This window comes from Poecilia formosa, unplaced genomic scaffold, assembly GCF_000485575.1.
Source record: "Poecilia formosa unplaced genomic scaffold, Poecilia_formosa-5.1.2 Scaffold425, whole genome shotgun sequence".
Lineage (NCBI taxonomy): Eukaryota > Metazoa > Chordata > Actinopteri > Cyprinodontiformes > Poeciliidae > Poecilia > Poecilia formosa.
In genome coordinates this window covers 56487-73053 of record NW_006800364.1, presented here as the reverse complement: position 1 = coordinate 73053, position 16567 = coordinate 56487, and the positions used below count along the sequence as shown (strand labels likewise).

The 16567-nt window shown below is 38.8% G+C and overlaps 1 protein-coding gene across 1 annotated transcript in view; it reads right to left on the bottom strand.

The window, feature by feature from the left end:
• The window catches only part of ascc3 (activating signal cointegrator 1 complex subunit 3), a 376011-nt gene that overhangs the window by 340753 nt on the left and 18691 nt on the right, over positions 1-16567 (bottom strand). Inside the window, exon 4 of the mRNA XM_007577033.2 lies at positions 9493-10070. Coding sequence (XP_007577095.1) covers positions 9493-10070 — 578 coding nt within the window. The remainder of the gene's footprint in view (positions 1-9492; positions 10071-16567) is intronic.

The window sequence follows — 16567 nt, the reverse complement described above, 5'->3', positions numbered from 1 at the left end:
ACTTACACTGACTTTTATAAACATAAAAGTAGTAGCTTTAAAACTGTTTACGCAATTTGTGATTAATTAGTGCCAGTATTGAAAAGAATTGAGAAATGTGATATTGAGACAGAGCTCCTTACAACTACAAATGTTTTCTGGCATGATCCATGTGGCCCTTTTCCTATTTTTTTTTAGAGCTGAGGCGTGTTGCTCAATCGGTGGCATGGAGGTAAGTAATATGGCCTCCCCTGTTCACAGGGCATTTTTTCCCCTTCTTTATGAAGTCTCATGAATTATCCACTTGGAGTTATCCGATTAGGTGAGAATCCTGCAGGGACAGATAAGCAAACTAGTTCTTTCAGATAGATTCTGGCCAGATGACATCCTACAGGCAAGTCCAATTCTAAAGCATCACCCGTGCAATAACTCCACATCAGGACAAGATATGAAATATGAGTGTCCTCTGCCATATTTCTATTCAGTTTCACCTTCTCAATTTTTCAGCTGGTATATGAAAAAGGCCAAGGCATTATTGGAATAAAATCCCCAACAGGCAGGGCAGGAGCACCTTGAGATCACCTCAAAACTACAATATCCACTTTAAAACACCTTACATCCCAAGTAATTACCACAACAAATACAAAGCTTAGACTTTCAAATAAAATTTTGAGTTAGCTCGTCTTTCTCAATATTAGCTATTTGCAACCATCAGAACATCATTAACCATTTGTTCATCAGGTTCAGTCATACATTTTAAACCTTCTACATTTATAATGTATCTTTAAAAGGAAAGAGAAACGTTTGATAACTGAGATCAGAAAGTATTACTTTGAGAACCACCATTAACTGCCTGGGCAACTGCTTTGGATCTGAACTGGGTACAAGCTGGACCCTAACTTAAACATCACACTATAACACTGCTTGCTAAGTAATAACCAATAATAATCAGGCTGTTTGTTCTGTGTTGTACCATGATTGGGTTAGAATGACTGAACAATTAGAATTCATTTAAAAGATGACTGGCCCTCTCCCCTACAAAACACAAATGGCAACCAGATAAAAATAAATGGTTAGCATAGTTTTACCAGTGGGACCAATACCAATTTATCAAACAATGACTAACATCAGTGTCAGTCCATGTGGTAATCTCTTTTTCTGTTTCTTTTGAAGGAGGATGGATGATGTCAAACAAAATGAGGTAATTTGTGAAACATGTTATGAAACTATTGCTACAAAAAGTTGTACCACAAATACATTTCACCACCTAATAAGACTATTCTTTTACATGCCATTTACAGCTGCACTCCGGCAGCAGAAGTATTCCGTTAAAGTGAAACCTAGAGATGTAGGTATGATTCATTTGGTGCTATGCAATGGGAAAAATAACTCAAAACCACTTATTCTTTTTTTCTCGCTCTGTGTCGGCTTTACGCTACATGCAGACTCATTGCCAGAGCAACTGACAACACACTTTATGCATCAAGATTCAGCACCAAAAACAGTCAAACATTATCCCCAAAAAATAACAGAATATTCAGTTCGGTACAGTTTTATGTTTTTAGGCTTGATGTTTTGCGATTATTAATAAGTGATCTCTGTGGTATATTAGCTACCGCTGCTATTGGCCAAGCTAACTCAGCGGTTGTTGATTAGCTAATTTAAACAAATGTTTCACTGATCTGTCAGTTTGTGTGTAGGTTGCAATTTTTTATTTTTAAGCTGAACCAAAACACACCTTATTCCACTGCACATCTATATGTTAAGTTTGTAAAAGTCAAGCAAGGAACTGACCTACTTCCCTCTCCCTTGCTATTTTTCCTTAAAACTTTTTTCTGACCTTGTTATCTAGTCATAGTGTAGATAATTCATAGCAAGGCATGCATCCCCTTTTTTCATATACTGAGCTTACATTTAAGTCCAGCAGGGAAATGGCGACAGGAAATTGCATGGGTGAGATTGACAAATAGTTGAAATAACAGCAAATAATACAAATTGAGTAGTAATAGAAGAGGAAAGTAGAAAAAGATGGTCAGTTTGGAAGCACAGAAGCAGTGTGAGGTGTTACCTGGAAATACATCTACAGATGTGTCTATCTCAGAAATTAGGTCTGATGGGTTGTTTCCACTTATAATTCTTAAGTGGAAACAAAATAAAAAATAAATGTTTTTCCATTCTTCAAAATATTTTTTTTAATTCAAAAGTTTATTTAAAAACAGCTTAAAACAGCGTTTTAAAACGCTATTTTCATTTTAAATGTTGTATGTAGCTTGATGGCTCTCCACTTTTTTGCTCCCATGTTGAGCTCTGTCACTACCACAAAATGTCAGCTTCCCAGGGATACCAATAAGAAATAATAAGGACTGAGTTCTTTTATTGTTATCTTTAATGGTACCGAGTGCAAAGCCTTTTAACTTTACTGTTGACTTTGGAGTCACACAGAGGTAGATGCACAGAGAGCCTGCAGGTGTACTCCCACACATTCACACACACACACACATTCACACACACTGCATTCTACATCTAAAGATATCAGTGGGAGAGTTCACTCTCAAATGTCAACTACGTGACAAACATTGGAACCAACTGTAACCAGGTTAAGTTGTACAATTCTGGCAACGTGGTTGGAAAAGATTAATTTTTTCCAACCTTTGGAGAATATACAAAGAAAAGCAGGACAAAAAAAACTTAATTATAAAGAAACTTTCACAGTTAAATAAAAACCAATTTCAAATAAGAGAAGAGGTTGTTTCAATGAGCTGTAGCTTATTCCAACTGCTATGAGAGTTATAATGCTAAGCAGTCTATTTAGATTGCTTAGGTCTCAACTCCTGCATACACAGTTGAAATCAGGCGTTTACATACACTATATAAAAAGACACTTTCTTTTAAGCTCTGTGATGTGAAATAAACTTTTTCTGTTTTAGGTCAATTAGGATTACCTAATTTTGTTTCTGTTTGCTAAATACTTGTATAATGTGTGAGAAAAAAATGTTAAGGCAATTTTTATTATTTTATTCAAAGAAGATAATAAAAGGCGTAAGTTTAAAACACTTCATAAAAAAATGAAAACTTCATAAAAGAGTAGTGAAGTCAAACATTTTGATTTCAAACGTGTCGAACATGTCTGATATGTCACCCATGTCATGTGGTCAAACATTTTGGATATCCTTCCACAAGCTTCAGGACTTTGTGATGGTCACTCCAAAACATTGACTTTGTAACCAGTTTGGCAGAATGCTTCAAGTCATTGTCCATTTGGAGGACCCGTGACACCCAAGATTTAACTTCCTGGCTCATGTCTTGAGATGTTGCTTCAGTATTTCCACATAATGTTCTTTCTACATAATGCCATCTACTTTGTGACCACACAACATAATGCCGTCATCCCCATGTTTCACAGTCAGGATCCTTTATCCTCTAAACACATGCTGAGAGTTAAAATCCTTCCTAAAGATGAAGATGTATCACAGATTTCAAAAGAAAATAAAAACAGGAAACCGCGGATAATATAGGAAATGGCGCCCCCTTCATTTCCGGAGTGCAATGGTCCCATTTCGAAAAAAAGTATGAAACTGACAGTGGTCCATCCCCACCCCTTTCTGTTTGCTGCAGCGAGGTGTAGTTGTCCAGCGGGGGAGAGTTAGGAGAATTCCAGGGGCCCTTGACCGACAGGGGGCCCCCCACAATTATTTTTTTTTTCATAGAAATAAAAAAAAAATCATATTGTGTTTTCTAAAATTTATTTTAGCAGTAAAAATCAATGTTACCCCTCCCAGACCAAAGAGCACACATCTATATTTGCCCTGAACACCCCCCTGGATCTGCATGAAGTGGTTCGTTCCTGCTTGGAGCGCTCGACAGTGACTGTGTTCAGCAGCAGTCAGTAGAAGACAAGAGGCAGTTACTATGCTGCAAGAAAAATAATGTCAAGTTTTCAACAAAAAAAAATAATAATTGAGATATATAGAGAGAAAGACAAGAGTGTCAATTAGCCCAGTTCTCCAAGAGGTGTGTAGACTGTGTGAGATTATCAACAATTTAGCACAGTTAGCTTTAGCTACAGACTACTGTTTGCCTCCATTTCACGATCAATATAGTCATATATTTAACTTGTCTCTGTACCTTTTACCACACTTAACAGATGGGTCAGTCAGCAGCAGCTTTAACCCCTGTCCCTCCTCACCAGCCCTCTCCTATGTGAAATTAAAGCTGCAGTACGTAACTTTTATATAAAAATATATTTTTTTACATATTTGTTAAAACTGTCATTATGTTGCGACAGTATGGCATGAGAGATAATCTGTGAAAAATCTATTTCCTCTGCTTTCTCCCAGTGCTATCTAGAAACAACCAATCAGAGGCAGGAGTTGGGTTTTAGCGCCGTCGATCACAATCTCATGTGGCTGCTCATCCTCCCTCCCCTTGCTCTATGCTATGCTGTAACTAGCGATAAGTTTCGTAACGATAAGTTGTTTCTCCACCATTAGCATATTTAGCAGTAAGTGAATGAGGTTGATTGACAGCACTAAGGCAGCTCTCCTGGTTGTGATTGGTTGTTTTTGGTCAGAACGGCACATTTCTTTAGACATCAGTAGCAACTCAGGGAGGAGGTGGAGGAGATTGATTGTTTTCACAGATTATCTGTCTCATAGCAAACTGTCACGACATGGTGACAGCTTCAACAAATATGGAGAAAACATATTTTTTATTAAAGTTATATACTGCAGCTTGTATAAAATGCAATTATATAGCATTTTTTGAGAAGTCTGGATAGCTTCATGTATATTTTGCACGTTGTCTGTGACTGTTGCTCGTGGGGAGAGACATTTCAGTAAGCTAAAACTAATAGAAAAAAATTTAAGCAACCTACTTGCATACTGTACGCAGACTGTTGCATGAAATTTCATGAGTAAATATTGTGCAAGTATCAGTATTGGACCAACAAAAGCAAGGCAGTTGCATGCAATTAAAATTGTGATGCTTTTGATGGGTTAGACAGACTCAAGAAATTATAACAGCAGGTGTGCAGAAGGGGGCCCAATTTAATTTTTTGTCATGGCTCCCAAGATTCCTGGGGTTGCCCCTGGCAGTACATTTTCCATGCCGGTTAAAATGACTAGTAACAATATCTTCATATTAAATCGGTTAACTTAAGGATGAGCTGCTTAGATTTTGGTGGTCAAGGTTAGGGTTACACAGTCCATCATTCTGTTCTCGTTCTATTCCAGGACATTGAATCCAGAGAGGCTGAGGAAGACATTGCAGAGAAGACCATGGGCATCTTAAGTAAACTTTATTTATATAGCACCTTTGTGACGGAGGAGCCATCACGAGCCGGGACTTAATTATGAGTCCGTGTCAACATGTGTACACATATATACATAAACCTACACAATCGCTAACTAACTTCTGTTCCAGCTTAAACTGACGCGGTTCATAGTGGGTGCACACGCGGTGTTCCTGCTTCAGTTAGCATCCATCCTAACCTGTTTTCACTTCCAAACTTTTTACTGGTTTTGTTTTCAAGCAGGGTTATTTCCGGGTGTGGCGCGCCAGGAGTCAGGTGATGACGTAGTGACGTCATCGGAACATACTGAGTGTTCTCTATTAAATTATTAAATTGATTATTGTATTTTTGATTACAAGTTTATTTTTTTCTCTTTATTAATTAATTAATTATTATTATTATTATTATTATGTACCCTTTAAGAGTTTATTTGAGTTAGAAGTAATTGTTTAATTGTTTTTGTTTGCTTGTTTGGTCTTTCTGTGGGTGGAGCCTGTGGTTTTAAAAGCATGGCTCTGCGCCATAGGGAGGCAGTCTGTGGCTAGACTCCTGCCATGTCACAGTGAAGGTGATGGACTCTTTCCTTGAAGGTACTGATGTTTGTTTGTTTTGACCTATCTGGACGTCCTTTTATATATTTTTGCACCTGCCATCTTTGTCCACCTGAAGAGCTAAATAAATTTCACCAAAGTGAACTCTGGCTTTGGGCAGTCATATTTCTGTTTGTCCAAGTCATATGAGAACCCCGTCACAACCTTTCACAGACATGAAAATCACAAAGTGTTTTACAAAAATGGAAACAAATCAATAATGAAAAAAATCTAAAATCAGTGAACAAAATTAACCAAAAGCCAGTCTGAAGAAATATGTCTTGAGACTTTTTTTGAATGAGTCAGTTGACTCGGAACAGCACATTGATAGAGGGAGAGCGTTCCAGGGCCTCAGGGCCACCACCTGAAATGCTCTATCACCAAGGGTTTTAAAATTAGTTCTGGGAACCGACAGCAGTATTTGATTATAATACTATATATTGGACTTTATGAAAGGCTTCAAAAAGTCCAATATATATTTGGGAGCCTCACCATGGAGTACCTTAAAAGTTAAAACCAGAATTTTAAAATGGGTCCTAAAACACACTGGGAGCCAATGCATGAAGGCCAGAACAGGGGTTATACGAGCTGTTCTGTGGGTTTTAGTTAAAAGTCTGGCTGCAGCGTTTTGCACAGACTGAAGGCAAGCCATGGAGGATTTACTTAGACCCACTAAAAGGCCATTACAGTAGTCTAAACGAGAACAAATAAAAACATGGACAATCGTTTCCAATTCCTTCTGTGATAAAATAGCTCGCAGCTTCGAAATATTCCTTAAATGGTAAAAATAGTTGCGAACTAACAATTTGCAATGATTGTCCAAAGTCAAAGAACTATCAAAGAGAACACCCAGATTTCGGAGACTATTTTTATTCCAAGGATTTAAAAACCCAACATGCTTCCTGATTTCCACGATTTTATCATCAGGAGCAACAATAAGCGTGTTAGTCTTGCCTGCATTTAACTGGAGGTAGTTGTCATTCAGCCAAATTTTAATGTCAGACAGGCAGTTCTGACATTAAAATGAATTTTTATTACAATAAACCGTTTATCTGACATCATTGGTAGCTATGCTAACTAAACTGATCATTCACAGTTTGAATCTGCACAGCTCTGTGCTATGCTAGCTGCAGCATGGCACAAATCGAGGGGGAGGAAGAATGAGCAGCACCACAAGAGATTGTGATTGACAGCACTAAAACTCTCCTGACTGGTTGTTTCTAGCACTGGGAGAAGGCAGAGGAAATAGATTTTTCACGGATTACCTCTCATACCATACTGTCACAACATAATGACAGTTTTAAAACATATGTGGAAAAAATATATATAAAAAAGTGACATACTGCAGCTTTAATTTCACTCAGAAGAGAACAGGCCAGGAGGGACGTGGGTTAGAGCTGCTGCTGACTGACTCATCTGTTGTTAAGTGGTAAAAGGTACAAGGGACAAGTTAAATATATGAATATGTTGGTAATTTTGGTAACACTTTATTTGAAGGGGGGTGAATAAGACTGTCGTGATACTTTCATAAACATGGCATAACACCTGTCATGAACATGAATAAGTCTTCATGAATATTTATGACTGTTGTCATAAACGTCATTCGGTAAATTACGACACTTTTAATACAAAGTTGACATGCTTAAACTTTACCTTTAATAACATAAAGTTATCTAATTTTTAAAGTGAAATCAGTAATACTTTTATAACAAATTTATAACAGTAATGATTTCTTGGTTAATGTCAAGTTGTCATAACAAAGACATTTTGAATAATGTCAACTTTGTATTAAAAGTGTCATAATTTACCGAATGACGCTTTATGACTACAGTCATAAATATTCATGAAGGCTTATTCATGTTCATGACAGGTGTTATGTCATGTTTATGAAAGTGTCATGTCAGTCTTATTCACCCCCCTTCAAATAAAGTGTTACCGTATTTTTTTTTCCTTAATTCATTAAATGCTAGTGAAAAGGAGGCAAACAGTAGTTTGTAGCTAAGCTAACTATGCTAAATGTTTGATCTCACACAGTCAACTCACCTCTCATGGAGAAAAACTGGGTTATAAACAATCTTGCCTTTTTCTCTCTCCCTCTCTCTTTTTTTTTGAAAACCTGATTTTATAACTTTTCTTAGCAGCATAGTAACTGCCACAATAGTTCTCATCTTCCACTGTCTGCTGCTAACAGCGTCACTCTGAAGTGCTCCAAGCAGGAATGAACCATTTAACGCAGATAGGGGGGTTCAGGGCAAATATGGATGTGTGCTTTTTGATCTGGGAGTGGGAACATTAAATTTTTACTGCTAAAAACAATCTTTGAAAATGCAATATGATTAATTTTGTATTTGACAGGGCCCCGATTTTTTTTTTTTTCAATTTCTATGAACAAAAAATAAATAATTAAATTGTGGAGGCTGACGCTGAACTGACGCGGTGAAGCTACCAGTAGCAGGAGAATGGAGCCAAGCGCCAAGACGCTACAAACACTGAAGAGAAGGAGAGCTACCATTCACACAGTTGCAGCCAAGCATGTTTTAATGTTACATAATACAATTTTAACAAGCTGCTCAAAGTCTAAACTGGTATAGTTGTGCATTTAAGGTGTAAAGTTTACCTTCGAGCAAACGCCCCCCTTTTGTAAAAATTTCCGCCAACACCCCCTGCCGTCCTCTGAACGCCTCCCGGGAGGCGGTACAGCCCCCATTGAGAAACGCTGCTCTAGTTCTTGCCAAGATATTAGTCCTCTAATCCTGGAAATATTCTTCAGAAGATAGAAGGCTGATTTTGTAACTGTCTTTATGTGGCTCTGAAGGTTCAAGTTAGAGTCCATCATCACACCCAGATTTCAAGGCTGATCGCTAGTTTCCAGCTGTAGTAACAGAAGCTGTGCGTTGACTCTAGATCGTTCCTCTTCAGGTCTAAAGATTATAACATCAGTTTTGTTTCTGTTCAGCTGGAGAAAGTTTTGACACAGCCACACATTTTTCTCTTCTATGCATCTGTTTAGTGCTTGGATGGGTTCAGAGTCATCTGGTGACATTGTAATATAGAGTTGTGTATCATCTGCATAGTCATGGTAGCTAATCTTATTTTTTGTTATAACCCAAGCTCGTGGGAGCATATACTTATTTAATAAGAGGGGTCCCAGGATTGAACCTTTGGGTACCCAACAAGTGACTTGTGCCCACTTCTATGAGAAGTTACCTATTAAAACAAAGAAATCAATGTTCTTTATGTAAGATTTGAACCAGTTGAGTACTGGACTGGAGAGCCCTACCCAATTCTCCAGTCATTTCAGCAATATGTCATGGTCAATAGTGTTGAATGCTACATTGGGGTCCAACAGAACCAGCACTGTGGTTCTTCCACAGTCTGTGTTTATAGGAAGACTAAACTGTGGTGGGATGGTCCATTTAAAATCTTTACTACACCTCAATGCTAAAGAAACATATACAGATCAATCTAGCCAGCTAAGAGAACAAAATACCTGAAATGAATAAAACCAGCACATGGCTAAAGAAATATGCATCTGTCAGTCAGTTTATAAGTCTTTATGAAGGAAAATATTTATGTCAAAATCTGACCCTACTTTATTAGACATAGAAACTCTTTTAGACTTCTATCTCTTACCTCATTCTGCAGCTCATCATCACTCCTGTGGGAGGTTAGCATCTCAAACAAGGAGGCGCACAGCTCCTCTGGGTTAGATGAAATCATATTTCCTCCTTCCAGGTATTTTTCCACTTCTCTTCGAAGGATGGATCCATCTCCAGAGCTTAAAGTTGTTCCACTGCGGGGCACATCATCTTCACTGGCAGACTTATATCCACTTTGCTGATTATTGAGAAAGTTGACAAAGTCTACATCCACTCTCTCATCATCAAGATCAGAACCTTGGAGGTCTTCCAGTGGGTCAAGCTTATATAAGTCATAAGAGAAATTAACGTTGCGTCCAAAGGTAGAGCCTCGCTGGTAGTGGTAACGGGAACGCTGGGTTTTGATGAAATCTTCGACTTTGCCGTCATCAAGTGGGGCAACCAGCCGAGCCACACAAGCACAGGAAGCTTCAGCTGCAGACGATGGAAATGGCCCAAACATTTGCTTAATGGCACGGGTCTCCTCTGTTCCAACATGGTCTTTGTTTTGGAAGGTCTCAAACAGAAAGACAGCAGCACATTCTATGGCCTCTTGACCATGTTCAGCACCAACTGTTAAACAGAAAAGAGACAAACTTTTACAAAATAATAGTTTTGTGTCACAGCAGCACTGTAAATAGCTTGTGATCACCTAGCTTTTTACCAAGTTATGAATTTCCTATCCATTCCTACACATGCATTGTCATTTTTATTTTCCTAGATATATTTCATATCTGTAAACACATTTACACCCATGCTAAACGTGTAAGATTGAAGGTAAAGGGAATTATTTATTTATGTATCACATTTTCAGCAACAAGGCAAAACAAAGTACAAAGAAACCTAGTTGTGAATCATCAGGGCCTTTAAGGCCTTCACAGCAGGCCTAAACACCATCAGATTCACTATATCTACAACATATTTTATATTTTTTGTTCAGTTAAATACTGATTTACTTTCAATAGTCTATTCCAGGGGTGCTCAATATGAGTCGATCTCGGCAATAGGTGACAAACTGAACGCCGCCAAGAGGCTGAAACCAGCGCGTCATCTTCTGATGCGCTTATCAAAATATTCAAAGATCCAAAACGTTTGTAACAAAACGTGTTCAAATTAATGATCTCAGTAATTATTGTTTCAACAAAGTGTTGCACAATTCAGTGCGTTTCGGTTTCATTAACAAAAAAAAACAACAACAAAAGAAATAGGCGACTCAAAGATCGACTGACGAGCAGAGCAGGACTTTAAATTAGCTAATCAAAATCTGCTGTGTTCAGGGGAGCGTTTATTAATAATCGCAAATTAAATATCAAGCCTGAAAACCTAATATTATAACGGACTGAATGTTATGCTTTTAACGTAGTTGTTGCTTGGCTTGCGTAGTGCAGGCAGTTGCCACGGCAATGGGTGTGCTTAAGCAACAAAGAGAAAGAGAGAGTAAAAAGGTACGAGTGGTTTTGAGCTGATCACCTGTTTTGGGTTATTTTACCTTTGCTGTGGCGCTTTATAGCCAATGTAGTTTCTGAGCGGTCAATAAACGAAAAACTTGGACTAATTACCTCGTTCGTCTGAGAGTTTATAGTCATTCACGACAAACATTAAAGGGGACAAATATATTTCACTGAGATGCAACCAAATGACTTCTACCACAATAATTATGTGGAATTTAATTGTCTATTATTTACAAAAAAATTGTTTGGTGTTCTCTGGCAACTTGCTTTGAGCTCAGAGTCTGAAAGGCTTTTCCTCTATCAAACATGCTATTTATTTTTGTGTCTTATTTAGTGGAAATATTGATGTTGATACTTTTTCCAAAGTGATAATCTTTTTCAACCTGTATAGCTCCACTGTTGAAAATGAGGCTCTGACATTCACAAATGACATTGAAATAAATTCCAGTCCAACATCTGGTTTGAGGTGATTCCTCTGGAACCTTTTGGAGGAAAAATACCCCAACTTCAGATGATGGGCTTTTTATCTTAACAGCGTTCTGTGGTTCCTCCTATCAGTCTGAAATTTGTCATATTGAGGTCATCAAACCAAATTTCAGATCTGCCATAACTAACTGATACCTGCTGGCCTCAGGTTTGCAACCAGCTTCTGACTGAGAAACCAGTAATCTCCTCCCAGTATCAGAATCTCACTGAGGAAGAAGCTGCAATATATGAATATATTTATATGCATTTAAATATATAAGTATTTATATTTATACAAATTCAATAGAGTTTCATTTACAATTTTTATATCTTCTTGTTGATGTGGTAGATCTTAGGTGGCTGGTGACAGAAAAAGTAGACATTGGTCTCAAAAAGTTTGGGTACCCCTAGTCTATTCTCTTTTTTATAACATCTCTATTGGCTGCCAGTTTCCCATTCTGTGTTCCTTCCAATCATATTTCAGTATCTATGTGTTGCTAGAGTGTTAAGAAAATAAATTTAAAATATGCTAGTTTTTAAACTCAACTATATGTAGTTGGGGACATAAGTTTAATTATATTAATTTTAGCAACAGTTAACCTTGGTGCATGTGAAATATTAGATAGAGCATGAATATTTTGAGTAGATTTTAATTTAGGTAGATTTGGATAATGGTTAAATTTAAAATAATGACTGATTTTCTTAACTTGCATAAAATCACAAACGGTTTTGAAAAAGGGCCTTCACTATAGAATGTCTTCTCCTATCAGAGGAAACAGATGTGCTGTACTAGGCAGTTCACAAAAACAAAAGTAGTGGGGAAAAACAGGATGGGAGAGATAACTTCTGTCTGTTCTCCACGAACATGCTGTGCGCGAACTGAGAAGGGTGACCATCGTCCGGCCACGCCCCGGCCCAGTCGGCTCTCCTCACTGACCGGAGTCGGACTGTTTTGTTGACATTCTGTTTAATGCAGCTCCATCTAGTGGATGCATAACGTAACTCCAGCCTCTACTGTAGCGTCTATTATATGCGCCTTATAATGTGGTGTGCCTTATATATGAAAAAAGTTTTAAAATAGGCCATTCATTGAAGGTGCGCCTTATAATCCGGTGTGCCTTATAGTGCGGAAAATACGGTATATGCTTTATTATTTTTTTTTTTTGGCAAAGTTGGCTGTACTGTAGAAGTTTGTAGCTGTCCTAACTGGCGGGCCGCCCGGCTTTACTGGCCCTCTGCCAGGCTAAGAGTTGCTTGTTTTGAGGGGTTTTTCTTGCATAAGCCGACTGAAAGTGTCTTTGCTGTGTTGAGCATTTCACTGGCAGAGCAGAACTATTCCTGAAAGATGGGTTTATAAATAATCCATTGAACAGGTACGAATCTGGGAGCATGCATCAACCGCACCGCTACCGCATCTGCGCATTGGCCGCCTAGCACCTTGCCACATCTGGGTCTCTGAAATTTACCTCAGCAGAGACCACACACATCTTTTCACTCAAACAGCACACAGGCTCACCTGTTTCAGCATTCACATCAACCCCATGTGAGGACTCATGTTTCTTTGACGAATTCCTCATCAAAGTGTGAGTTTAAAAGCCACTACATTATCGTTGATTTTGCAGTTCAATGTGAATTGCAAATATAACCTATACTTGCACTTTCAGACATCCGCGTTGAGCATGCAGTGAGAATAATATATTTTGTGAACAAAGAATTGTGTGTGGCGTATGCGTTTACTTAATCCGACCACTTTTTTTTAGTAATAAGTAATATCACGCGTTACTATTTCAAATCCAGTAATCTGATTAAAGTTACTTATCCAAATCACTGTGTGTTACTATTTTCTTTAGTAATTTTATCTCATTTCCTCTACACGTCTTGGGGAGTGATTGCCATTTTTATGTGACAGTTAGCAACTGTTAATAGCACAATGCGATAAATGGAAGGAAGAGTGAGATGCGCATTTTGTTGCTGGAAAAACAGTAGTTATTTTGGGCTACTTTGGGCTTGCTTTTTTTCTAAAGTCGATTACAAATTTAATGAGTTGCATGCAGGTTGCTGTTTTTTGGGCTTGTTTTTTGAACATGAAGTTGCTCATTTGGAAATAAGCAGAGACACATAATAAGCCCCAGCTTGACAACCAGGTAGTTTTAGTCAGGCTCTCCCTGTCCGTCGTTTCCCAGATGATCCGTCCTTCGTTAGTGTTCAGGTAATATAAATACATCTATTTTACCCGTCAATGACGTTGAGCTTTGCATTGCACTCCAGAAAACTGCCAACATCAAGAGTAATACGAACAGCGCAATAAACGTGGACTGTTGTAACCATTAAACAATCTCGCCTTCAATTCAACTTTATTAGTGGAGATACATTGTTCATGTTACATTATAAAATAGCTTGCAATTAAGTAAGTATTGGCAAAGCTAAATGTGATTTTTATATTCAGGTGGTGGAGGGTTGTTAACTGCTGAAAGTAACTACTAAAGTAACTTGTAATCTAGCTTAGTTACTTCAACTAATCAACTAATGTAACCAAGTTAGTTTTTTTAGAAGTAATCAGTAATCTGACTAAAGTTACTTTTTCAAAGTAACTATGCCATCACTGGTGTTTGCATCTCAACAAACTGCCCAGTGCATAGCTCTGTGTCTGCTGAAAAAGTTTATATTTGTGTTTTTGGGTTAGCTGGTACTTTAGTGGCTAAGCAACATGCATGCTCGCCTCTTAGTCGTGCAGCACGTTGGGATCATTTTTAGGCCCGAGCAGCGAAGTGCTGCGAAGGCCTATTGTAATCATATTATTTCTTTTTCTTATGATTCTTTCACCCAAATGAATTGGCTTTTTGGGGGCTTTGTCATATTGAAAAACTCACCAAACTTGGCGGACGTGTCAAGTCTGCGAATGTTTGGCCTTTGCCATATGTTTGGCTCTAAATTCCACAGTTGCAAGCCGAGCTGTACCAAACTTACTAGGATGCATCCTTATCCACCCCCCCGACAGGAATCCACAACAATCTTTGGTGGGTGTGGCCTAATTTCTCTACAGCGTCCCCTAGAATATTTTAAATGACATTTAAAATGCTTTAACCAAGCCATGCTTTAACTCAGAATTATGAAACGTGGTACATATGTGTATCTTGACAGGACCTACAAAAAAGTCTCTAAGAGCCATGGTCCAAACCCAACAGGTTGTCGGCCATTTTGGATCAAAGTCGCTATTTACTCTTTTTTATAGACATCGTATCTGATCAAACTCGTCCTACAGCTTTTGAGATACAGACTTCAAACTCACTCAGCACACTCTTGAGGCATTGAAGGTCAAACGTTATCGAAGGATTTTTCGTACATTAAAGCATGTGGGCGTGGCTAAGTGTCGAACTTTTACTATTCGCCATGAAACATCAAGGTGCACATACAAGGTCACAGCTGCATCAGACTTCCTATGTCTCACTACAGACCAGTCCTCATCACATTAACATGATCAAGTGATGACATCACCTTAACCACGCCCACATCCGACAGGAAGTCACCCGTTTTTTTCTGCTGGATATCTTACTTTTAGCTCTATGATTCATATGGGTTTCATCCTGTGCCAAGTCACGTACAATGACATAATGATGAAGTCTGTCAACACTGCCTGCTGGCTGAACCGTATGGGCGTGGCCCAATGACGAATTTCAATCCCTTGATGTATGCATACGATCGTTTCTAAATCACACATGCATTATCCGATTTGAAACAAACTTTTTATGCATGACTCTTGTGAATCTCTAAGGAGCCCAATAGCATTACAATGTAATTTGACTCCACTGCGCCATCTAGGTTAATACATTAATATATCTCCTCACTGAATTAGCCAATCTGCACCAGATTTTTGGTGCATTGTCAGGGAGCGCTGCCGAACGCATCTGTGCGTATCAGCTGGCGGACGGGTGCGGGAACTGCGTAAGAGCGTCTGCTGTGGCTGGCAGGCGGCGTCGCCGGAGCTCTCGCAGTCGCCACAAGTCCAGAGCGGTGCTAAGCTGTGAGGGCTGCTCGACGCCACTTGTGGCTTTAATTTTTTTTATTACTATTTTTGTGGTGACACAATGCATCAATCTGAGCCATATCAAATGCTTGATCTGCTTCAAGTCATTCAGAGTTGCTGTGTGTGGCTGCGCAGAGATCAGAAAAACTTGTTCCTTAAAGCACAGGCAACCAAGCACCACAGGGTGCTTATTAAAAACTCTAAATGTGAACTGGAAAAGCTACTAAAGCCACATAAATTAAATCTTCCAGTTTGACCCTCTGTACCAAGCAGAGAGATATGCAGTGCAATGGATTTAGCTCATTGTGCAGGGCCGGTCTAATGGTGTAGGAGGCAGAATTTGATTTAGGGGCCCCTCTTGTTGCTAAGAACATCAACATCTCTAGCAGTAGTTCAACATGGATTTAGTGAAATGTGGGAGGGAGTGAGGGGTAGTTTAAATGGCCAACCTTAAAAGCAATTAGTTATAATTGTAATTTAGTTATAATTGTAATTTACTGAGATATATTTATGAACAAACAGAGTTTAAACTCCCAGATTAAACACAAAGCAACAGATTGTAGCTATGGTAACAAAACAATCTAATAGAGGAGTGCCGATCGATCGGCCACCAATCATAATCAGCTGATTTCCGTGAAAAAGTGTATGACTGGTGATAGTCTCTTGTTGCCGATCACCAAAACCAAACATATTCATCTCACTTCGCAGCCTGCCTGTGCAGCTGATCTCTTCCTTCCTTCACACAGCGCAAGCGCGCAGCAACAAATCCTGTCGTGTGGAAATATAATCCTCTGAGTGAATGGGGAAGTTAGCGTTTTGTGGCGGAAAAATACCTTGGGGGTGAAGCACATCAAAATGCATGGTATCAAATATGGCATAAAAAAAAAACAAGCACTTGACAGAGTTTGGCTTTATCAAGGCTCAATGGAGGAAAAAAAAGGACATCCGCAGTGGCCAGATAGCAGCACACAACTACCAACACTCACCCAGATTAGCATCACGGTGAGAAAACTAAGCAAATATCCCGAGTGTAAGACGTTGGGATCTGCTCTTGCTCTTGGACCGCCGCTACACGCTACTGGTTGTAATATTTCACAGACGGAGTGCCACTCAACCTCTGCCATACAGTG